At 38.0% G+C, this 10594-nt stretch overlaps 3 protein-coding genes across 3 annotated transcripts; 2 read left to right on the top strand and 1 right to left on the bottom strand.

The window, feature by feature from the left end:
* Positions 1–1236: 1236 nt before the first annotated feature.
* On the bottom strand, positions 1237–4253 carry LOC113669284 (evolutionarily conserved signaling intermediate in Toll pathway, mitochondrial). The gene is made up of 3 exons (XM_027185285.2): positions 3287–4253; positions 2251–2443; positions 1237–1735 (listed from the first exon to the last, which is right to left on the bottom strand). Exons 1-3 carry the CDS (start codon positions 4109–4111, stop codon positions 1596–1598), a joined length of 1158 nt encoding a protein of 385 aa, XP_027041086.2. The 5' UTR covers positions 4112–4253; the 3' UTR covers positions 1237–1595.
* Positions 4254–4391: 138 nt separating this feature from the next.
* Positions 4392–8657, top strand: LOC113669262 (small ribosomal subunit protein uS2). Its single transcript, XM_027185262.2, has 7 exons — positions 4392–4429; positions 5297–5469; positions 5884–6002; positions 6543–6686; positions 6971–7201; positions 7848–7955; positions 8335–8657. Exons 2-7 carry the CDS (start codon positions 5337–5339, stop codon positions 8578–8580), a joined length of 981 nt encoding a protein of 326 aa, XP_027041063.2. The 5' UTR covers positions 4392–4429; positions 5297–5336; the 3' UTR covers positions 8581–8657.
* A 978-nt stretch (positions 8658–9635) lies between these two features.
* Positions 9636–10547, top strand: LOC149038540 (uncharacterized). Its single transcript, XM_089183987.1, has 2 exons — positions 9636–9986; positions 10252–10547. Exons 1-2 carry the CDS (start codon positions 9707–9709, stop codon positions 10374–10376), a joined length of 405 nt encoding a protein of 134 aa, XP_089040113.1. The 5' UTR covers positions 9636–9706; the 3' UTR covers positions 10377–10547.
* Positions 10548–10594: the final 47 nt, after the last annotated feature.

Below are 10594 nucleotides of genomic sequence, written 5' to 3'. Positions count from 1 at the left end.
TGAACCCTAGCGAAAGTCGCAAGTGGTTCAGACCATCACACAGGGAACAATAACGAGAAGATCCGATATTCTATTGGATAAGACTTGATGAAAGTCTAGGTGGCAAAGTTAAATGAAATGACACTACTTTTAACGATTACGGACACTGTCGAGGCATTGTGCTAAGAAATAAAATAGTAGAAAAGGGCGAACTTGAAACAGCTGAGGACAACTGTCTCGAATTCGTGCCCTGTTCGTTTTCCTCACTGCTGGAGAAAACAAAGGGAACTATTTTACAATAGGTAAAAATAATTTTGCAAAACGTTCTACCGTTTTTGAAACACAAGTAATAGAATGAGAGACCTTCAATTATGCGAGGGACATATGGTAGGTAGTTGATTGGGCAAAATTCGCAAAGTTTGGTCGTTTCGTCTCACTATACATTTTCTGCACTCGTTCAAACATACCGTCATATACTTGCCGGACAAAACGCACGACATTTTTTCTCTTGGTGCTGTTCATGTACGTCTCTTAAACTGAACGTTAAGGAGCGAGAGAGACCTTTTAATATTTGCGATGTATACCACGAATCTACGGCCGTGGATGTCCCGTATAAAGCACAGAAAACATGCATAAATACGTTTATCTTGCCGATGTGAACACCAGCGAATAAATATAGCGAAATGCATTGCATCAACTTAAGTTAGATCTGAATTGTCAAGGAATTCCACGTAGTGAGGATGTACTGCAGTATTATCTTGTGTTCCCTTACACCCCCTTCCAACAGCTAGCTGACTTGTTCACGCATTTTGAAGAAAAAAGAGTTATATTCCTTTTATACAAGGACAGCGTTACTGATCGAATATCAACTGAACTGAGTCAAAAAGCCGCACAAAGCGAAAGCATTTGATGTTTTTAAACCACAGCTATTATGCCCGTTATTTTATTCCAATCAAAACTGTGGTAAGATTAGAGCGGAGCTGAGGCACTGCATTAGATGGGATTTAACGATTTCTTGGAGAAAATAGGAACTGCTGAAATTTTAATCTTTCACTAAACTTGTCGGAGCACAAAAAAAAAAAACAAAAAAAACAAAAAAAACAACAACAAAAAAAACGGAAAAAACATAGTCGATCATGTTCATACTTCTCCGAAACACTGAACACCTGTCCTAATACTTTAAGGCTTTAAAAAGACGCCAAAACCTGGGTGACAATTTGACGTGTATGTTGTGGCTTGAAATGAAACTTGGTCAAATATTTTTAACCAGTTTAATATGTATTCACCTTTGATCCAGAAGAATTTCCATCATTATTAAACAAAGAAAGATAAACATCAACCTTGTTTAGAATAACTTCAACTTGAGGTTCTTTTCAACTGCCACAAGTACAAGATCTATTCCTTTTAACCCTTTACTCCCTAACATCAGTATACATATTCTCCATAGTGTTCTCTGAACATTTCCTAAGGTGCTGACAAGGAGAATTTGTCTAACAATCAAGAGCTTCTTTAGTTGGTGATCATTTCCTTTATTCTTGTGACCTTCATGTCTAATTCAAGGTGATATGGTAAGGAGAAATTAGATGCCAATCACGCTTAGGGGTTAGAGTTAATTGTTATCTTGGTGTTTGGTTAAGGTTAAAGATGACACTGATGTTTGCTAACTGAGGATTTTCACTTTGAAGGTTAGTTATCCATGATCTCAGCAGATCTTCACTGGCATTAGCATGACTCATGCAGACTGCAACAATTTGACCTAAAAGAAAAAAAAACAATACAGTCAACCCATTTCATTACTATGACAAAATCCATACATTACTCAACAAACAGGTAAGGGTAATACTCAAACATATCAGATTAAAGTTGTTATCTTGATTTAACACCAAATTTTCCTAAATAATTTACAAGGAAATGTTGAACAACTGGAGAGAAGAATTTTAAAACAATAGGATCTTGGGGGTCAGAGGATCAAGTATAACAAGTAAATTAGTAAGAAATTCCCAAGTTATGATTATTTTAGTCTATTACTCATCTGAGTACAAAGTCCCAATTTTGGTGACAACCTCTTCCAAGCAGGAAAGCAAACAATTCCCCAAAATACCAAATTTTGCTTCAAAGCCAGCAGCAATCTCTTGTTGCATTCTTTTTTAAAACTTGTTTCCTCCAGTGAGTGGCAAACCAACACTATCCTTCAATTGAAGCTGAGCTCTACAAGGAAAATACATATTGACAAAAAGAAAACAAATTGCTGATTCATTACTCCTGACCCACCTTCCCCATTCTCCTCATCAAACTCAGCATCAGTTCTCAGTGTGAAGAAGTATCTTTGAAGGCGACGAACCCAAATGAAGAAAGGTCCTTCTACATACATTGGTTTGTGTGAGTTGTAACCTTCTAAAATGTTCTTCTGCTGCTCAGTCTGAGCACCAACCAAGAACTCTTGACCTTCACCATCAGCATTATCCTGGAAATAATCAGGGACAGTAACTAACACACAAATAATATTTTTGCTTGCTAATGCATAACTTCTCTTGGTTCTCATTTTCTATTGTTTTTCTCCTATATGTACAATAAAAGCACCATCCCAATAAAAATATAAGCTAATCTTTCTTTACATGCCTGTTTTTCCCCTGTCTCTTATAGATGGGGCAATGTGAGATAATTTATGGATTTTAGTCTGACTGTATGAAACAAAAGATTATGGTTATTTTGAAGAAGAGCTCCAAGAGAAACCTTGTTGGCTGACTGTTGGTTGACAGATAACCAACAAGTCATAGTTTATTGTGGATTCTTGTGTGCTGAGGTTGCATCATCTATTGAAACAACAAATTGCTGATCCTGTGTCAGACCCTACTGTCACGATTTTATTATTTTATGACATCAATTAATTTGAGGCAAGAACACTTTGAAGATAACATTGCTATCCATGAGAGGGATGATGACAGCAAAATCTAAAGGAATTGAGGCAAGCTAGGTTATAAGTTACAATTCATGCCTGTGTCATCAATAGGAATATCTTGCCAGTTGGACACCTAGCACTCTCATAGAGGATACCATTAAATTCATTCCTATATGTTGCCTTTGACCAATCCTATAAGGAAACTGAACAATATTTTCCTGATGTTTTCTGCAGGAATTGTATATCAAATGAATTAATTAATGGTGGGGGTGGGGGAAAACAGGGCACTGTCTTGGAGTCAGGGGAATTTTTTCAAAGTTACTATGCAAATACCATATATTGACTGATTTTGCCAAATGCTGTGGGTTTATATTGAATCTTAATTTTAAAACCTCTTGATGTGGTTACCTTGTAGATAGTGATAATCTGCTCATCTTTAGTCATTCTGATCAGAGCAAGCTTGCTCAACTCTGCATCACTTTCAGGTAGAGCTTTTGGGTAAGGATTAGGAAACATTTCCTCCATTTTACGATACCAATACACCAGCCGCTTACACTTTTGCAAAGGTTGACTTGCATGGCCAAAAATTTCATGTACAATATCGTAAGTGGTTTCATCAGGTGAGATCCAGTTGTCTTCCATAAGCGTCAAGATGTCTAATGCCAGCTCAGCTTGAGGATGCTTCTTTGCCCAGATAGCATCAAATAGAGTTCTGTTGTCAAATCTACCCCTGGGAAACACGTCTAGCATTCTGTTGTATACTTCAACGTCCTTCCCTAGATCAAATTCCTCCACGTAATTCATAGCTGTCTTGAGAAATTCCATATGCCCCCTCCTGGTCCGGTTTCTGGCGAGAAAATTATCAATCACTCCCACAAAGTTCTCTTTAGTTTTCCCTAAGGAGGCCGCTTTCTCAAATGAAACGACGTGTTTAGACATAGATAATGGAGAAACTTTGACCTTGCTAGGTGTTAAATTCACATGTACAAGTTTACTGCTCTCTGCATCTTCTGCTCTAATTTTGGCCAGCCTCTCATCGTAATCCTTTTCCTCATATAGCTCCTTGTCTGAATTGCTGCTTAAAATTCTAGAGCAGCTAATTTGTCTTCTTGGCAAGCACTTCATAGACTGCGGCGTTGATAGCTTGCGCATGGAATTCGAAGCAACGAAAACGTATTCTGGATGGTTGCTTAGTCTCCTCGCGATCGTTGCCAACATACAAAAGCGGTGCATCTTTCTTGGAAGGTGAATCTCTCTGTGGCAGTGATTATTCTATGACTTTAGGAAAATCAGACAGAACTATACCAAAAAGACTTAAGTTCAACGAAGCCTTCCCTCGTCCGCCATATTGAATCTTTGTGATAAAAAATATTTTGTCAGGGAGAGGGTAGGTAAAATGAATAGATGAGCTTAACCATCTAGCTATCCCTCCCTCAATTTTCTACAGGCCCTTCTCCGGTGCACAGTCCACCCCGAACATTGCTCTACTAGTACCACGTGGTTTCCCACCATCGCTCTCTTTTCTTCCTGCCCTCGTTGGCTTTTGCAAGAGTAAGGAATGTTCCTTCGTTTTCTCCCCATATTTCTGTATACTAGAGCCCTCTTGTACTGTTATTTTCACATAGTCATGTTCTAACGAGTTATGTCCTTGTTCATTTTAATATCATTTGCATGAAAGCTGTAAGGTGTGAAAGAAATGTCCTATCAAAATTCTTATTTGGAGACAAAGTATTACTGCTATGATCAATCTTTTGCTTTCAAAGACTTCGTACTTACTTTATGGCATTTAAATAAATAGACAAGGTATCATCACACATACACAGTGGTTATGATTTAGATCGGGGGGTGACTAGATAGAGCCGCAAGAATATTGTGTTGGAAAAATAAAACACTTTCCACACGGTAAAAAGTTTGAGTGTGGTTTCTCTTAATTAAACCACTCAACCGTTAGTGATCTTGCTCTGTAAAGTTGATAAAGCCATCTTACAATTGTAACTTTGGCTTCAAGCTAGCAAGAGAGTTGGCCTTGAGGAACAGTAGTGGTCTCTGTTTAACTGATTATAGGAGAGTGGTATTCATAATAGTATGTGCACTAAACAATGTTATGGCAGGGAAATTAGGAGAGGATGAGAGATCATAGACTGACAGAAGCAAATAAAGCTGTTCTGACCCCTTATCTTTATCTGACCATGACAAATGAGTTAACTTAGAAGTTACAACTTCATGCAATCTTAGCCTGCATATAGTATAATACTATGATTTTGGCTGATACTTTATCAAAAACAGTGCACCTCTCAATTGAATTTGGATGTTGGTGAGAATTAAACATGACGGGCAGTTGACAAGTGGTAGCTATTTACAATTGGTGAAGTTTGTTGGTGAGTTTTTAAGACCAACAATTTTCCTTGTATTCAATAGGTTGTTCCGTCGTCACTTTTTTTTGGCACAGCAAAGCATAATGTCTGGGGGCATTGAAGCTCTACAATTAAAGGAAGAAGATGTTGTGAAGTTACTTGCTGCTGGTGTTCATCTTGGTGCCAGCAATGTAGACTTTCAAATGGAAAGTTATGTTTACAAACGAAAACCTGATGGTAATAAATCTGCTAGATGATTAGTTTGCAGGGAAGGTTTAAACTTTCCTATGGTTGTTGTCCTTCTCTACTTTTATGTTGAAGTGAAAAATGGTTTAGGAATAGCACAGCCAGGAGAGTATCAACAATTCAAGCCAAGATGAAATAAATTTTTGGGGAAGCGTCCTTTACCTCTACCCACGTGGGTTGTTTTTCCTGTGTTCAATTTGGTTAAAAGCTTTTGTCAGAAAAATAAGTTTAGTTTAAGAAAGTGTTTTCATTATGTTATTCATTATTAAGTATTGGGTTACTGATTACACAGAGACATAATTGCAAGCAGCACTCAGTATTATAAACTGCAAGTATATTTTAAGCCACATTAAAGTTGCTCCATCTTTTCATAATAATTATTTTCTCTATTTGTCTTTTCACCAGGTGTTCACATCATCAACATTAAAAAGACATGGGAGAAGCTGCTTCTTGCCGCCCGTATCATTGTTGGCATTGAACATCCTTCTGATGTCTGTGTGATCTCAGCCAGACCTTATGGACAGGTAGGTGTAATTACCAGTCATCACTGGGAATGTCCAACTCACTCCAATTGACCAGTGTTTAATACAAAGGGGTCTCTGGCATAAAGACTGACATGTTGAGCTGCCTAATATCAGATGACTTACTTGTAACCTTGCTCAATTTGAGTTTTCATTTCCCATGATATATTTGGAAGGTTTAAAGAGCTCACAATAGGAGTGGATTAGCTGACAATGTTCAGTTGACTACTTGTAAAGAAGAATTCAATTCTGACCAAAGTTTAGGTTTTAAATATGGTACTTTTCCTGCATTGAACTTAAGCCCGGCAAGTGTACTTGTTTATTTGTGCAGCTGAAAATGGGTTGTGTCCAAGCAAAAATGGGTTTGATGAGTCAATTTGACAGGCACCAGCTGGGAAATTTTTTTTTAAGCCTTGGGCTTAATGAAGTTGTGGTGAAGTGAACCTTAAGACCACAATCTGAGACCCACTTCTGATGAGACGTTGCAGTATTATGATTGCTACATAAAGCTGTGAAAACTTAACGAGTGATGTTATCTTATAGCGTGCCATCCTGAAGTTTGCCAGTCACACTGGGGCCACAGCTATCGCTGGCCGCTTTACTCCTGGTACATTCACCAATCAAATTCAAGCAGCCTTCAGAGAACCACGTTTGCTTGTCGTATGTGATCCACGCACTGATAGCCAGGTAATATTTTGACTATATCTGAAAAATCCCCAAGGAATTACTTTGCTTTTCCTTCTCAACCACATATAAACTTTATTTTCGTGCCAACTCTGGCTGTAATCCTCACATTGCAGAATACTGTTTTTTCCTCAGAGAATGGTAACTATTTAATTGGATGAACTATTCAAAACTATAAAAGTTGGGGAAAACATTTATTGTCCTGTAAAGCTTCATTTCAACTGTTTGAAGTGGAACTTAAAACCATAAAGACTACTCCTCAAACTGAACATGAACTTCTTTCATAGCCCGTGACAGAGTCATCCTACGTAAACATTCCTGTTATTGCATTCTGCAACACTGACTCTCCATTGCACCATGTGGATGTGGCAATCCCCTGCAACAACAAAGGTGCGCATGCTGTGGGTCTTATGTGGTGGTTGTTGGCAAGGGAAGTGCTCCGTATGCGTGGTAGCATCAGCAGGCAAATCAATTGGGAAATCATGCCTGATCTTTACTTTTACAGGGATCCAGAAGAGGTAAAACATTTTTTTTCCATTAAGAGTGAAAATTAACCCCTAAACTCAAAAAATCTGATCACATTACCTCATAAATTAGTTACAAGAATTTGGTGGTAGAGCAAGATAGCAACTTCTGCCTGATAAGTTTGAGTATTTTAGGAAGAAGTTATATGTTTATCACTTCTGGGAGTTAATTGTTTTCTCTTATATTTCTGAAAAATCAATTTTAATGATGGTATCTATTTGCCTTACCTAACAGAATACTTTTAATTTTTGTATTATTTTGAAATTAAAGTGGTTGTCCCAAAAATCTCACTGGGATTAGCAGATTAAATCTGATAGGAAACACTAAGTTAATTCTGGTAGTTGTGGTCAATATATGTCATGAGGCAAATGTCCCATTGAGGTCTCAAATCTGATCCTGAACTTGTGAAATTCTTTCCAAATTATGGTCTGTATATAGGGAATAATGATGATTATTAGGCCTTCTTGCTATTGTTGTGATACCTTAATACTGGGTGTACAAGTGAAGATACTGTGCTCAATGAAGACCAAAATGTAGCCCCTTGCTTTGAGGGGTTAGAGGATCAAGGTTTGTTTTGCGAAATAACACATCTGGAGTACCACATAGACTTGTGAAATAATTTGTTTGTATTCATTCTAGGCTGAAAAGGAAGAACAAGCTGCCATGCAACATGCAGAAGAACAGCCTGCTTCTGCTCCTCAGTTTCCAAGTGAATGGGGTGGAACTGCTGATCAGCAAACTGGAGAGGTGAGTGCTTCCACTGTCCCCAACCAGAGAGGCCATTGTAATATGTAGGAAAGTTTACTTTAGACTTGATATTCTATATCATTTCTTATCATGGCAGTTATTGTGAAAAGGTTTTGTATCCTTCCAAATTACTATTTGTCAGTGTAAAGTTTTTTGTGGAGATAAAGAAGGTTTGAATGCTTCTTTGTTTTGCTTCTTTCAAGATTTCTCTCTTTTTGGGAATATTGCCAGAACCTGGTATTTGGCTAGCTTAAAAGGGAATAGAAACTCTTCCTGATTCCCTTTTCTTGCCATTTTGGCCCTTTCTTGAGGGTGAAAATAAATGTAATTGCGAGAAATCTTAACTAAAAAAAATTTTTATTGATTTTTGTTTTTCCAGTGGGGAGCTGAACAAATGGGCACTTCTGCTTTACCTGCCACCATTGGAGCTACTGAGGACTGGGGTACCAGCCGTGAATGGACTGACACTACCCCTGCTCCATCCAAGGACTGGGCCGAAGCCAAAGATTGGTCAGCTGAACCAGCACCAAAAGAATGGGGAGCAGATGATCTGCAGCCAAGCAGTGATTGGGGTACCTCTGTCACCATGCAGGATGCAAAGAGTGGTGGAGCAGAGTGGGCTTAAACTGAAGCTGGATGAACACCCACTTACTTGTTGGAAACTCTGTCTGAAAGAAACTTAATAAAATCTCCTGAAATGTCCTAATTGCCTTCTATTGATTTTAATCATATTTGATTAACTTTTATTTTACTGTTTGAAAAAAAATGCTGATCAAAACACAAAGGGACAAGATAAAGTTTTTTCAAATATGTCCATCAATCCTGGTTTGAAAGGCTGTTGATTTCATAAACACAAAGTGCACATTTTTATTCTAGTAACTTAATGGAAAGTTTTGGTGACTACATTTCAAATTTCAGATATTATCTTTTTAGTTTTTGTACACAGAAAGAAAAAACTCTAGGTTTTGAAATCAACCATATATTTACATTAAAGGTAAAAAATCCATCGGAACTCAGCTTTTTTGTTGAGAACATATTCAAGTACAAACAAAATGTGTGCCATCTGCCCCAGGAATTTTAAATCAGAGTGAGAGAGTTTCAAATTGACTTCCTTTTTTTAATTCATTAAGGTTACTATCTTTTGAGTAAAACCATGAGCTAGGTCAGGGTCTAAAGACTAGCAAGCTCTTGTCTACCACTTAGGTGGTTGATTCATTGCAACTTTTGCACAAGGAGCACATCAGCTTCACCCACTGGCCTTATTCCAGTGAGGATTGCTCTGATTGCGCTTCCACTTAAACACGACCTCTGTGTATGAACAGCCGATGGACATTTGAGTACGAGGCTTACCTCTTTTTGCTCGTAGTTTGTAGGCATTTTGCTGGAAGAGGTAGGAGGTGTCATAGTGGCACAATTTAGCCTATTCGTTTTATGGTTTTTGTAAGATCGTTGGGTTTGATATTGACGGGACCACGCACCTGTATGAGGACATTTCACTCTGTGTACGTGATTATAGCACGCGAAAGTGTACCAGTTTTTAAAAAATTTTTGGTTACTGCTGCTGATGCTTTTGCGCCCACGAGTCAGTTGAGCTTTAACAAGGAGGGATTGCACATCCGGTTCATGATGGATGGTAAATAACTGGGATGTGATATGAAAAAAGCACGGCTAGTTGGACACACCTCCTCCAACAACAGATCTGATTAGCAAGGTAGACATGGTCCACCTGGAATGTATCAGAAATTATATTTATGCTTATGCAGAGAGGGATTCTTTGTCTGATTTTCAGTTTTCCTCTCACTGGCAGGAGATACATGCAACTGGTAAGATCAGGAGGAAAGAGTTATGAAGTTGCAATCAATAACCTTGAAACTGAGTCTATAGATCCTGAGTTGGAGGCACATTACAAAAAGATTCTTGAAGAATGGAAGAAAGATGAAGACTACAGAAAAGGCACGCTGGATAAAATTATAAGGGAAGAAGGAAATGTTGGCAAGAAAGTTGATGATTTAGCAGTTGTCCCAAACAAGGGTTGGTGATTTCTTGTTTGATCAAGGATTATTAAAATACAAACCTTTTTACTATGCAAGTTAAAATTAAAGCCTCTTGTTTTTGCTGACTTCATGTCAGCCTACTGTGCTAGCAAATTTGTGAGAGGTGTGATGACTATGTGGTTATGAATTGGCAAAGCTAGTGAGGGATAGGGAGAGACCGGTAACCTCTCATTTGCTTCTTTATTGCAGCTCTTTTTCATAGTTATGTAACTTTCTTTTTATTATTTCGATAACTTTCTCAGGAAATGTAACCATAAAAATCCTGATTGAAGTAGACAGAGTTACCCTTAAAGATACAAAACAGTGGGACCCTGCAGAACAGGAGAAAGTAGAGCAAATATTGGTGTCTGAGATGTCCAATGTTTAAGACAAGAGCAGATAAGATTGCTACCAAGGATATACCCAGTCACCTACAAAATTATCTCAAAGGCGTACTTAACTTGCCAGTTGTGACAGTGATGCAGGGAGGTTTGATAATTATGGTCAAGTGTCACACATTAGAAATTCTTCAATGTTTGTGGAAAGAGTATTGTTCTGGTCATCTGAATGCAGTGTCAGAAAAGTATTTTATGACCAATGACATTC

This window comes from Pocillopora damicornis, chromosome 10 (assembly GCF_964200805.1).
Source record: "Pocillopora damicornis chromosome 10, jaPocDami1.2, whole genome shotgun sequence".
NCBI lineage: Eukaryota > Metazoa > Cnidaria > Anthozoa > Scleractinia > Pocilloporidae > Pocillopora > Pocillopora damicornis.
This window is presented reverse-complemented; position numbering and strand designations above follow the sequence as displayed.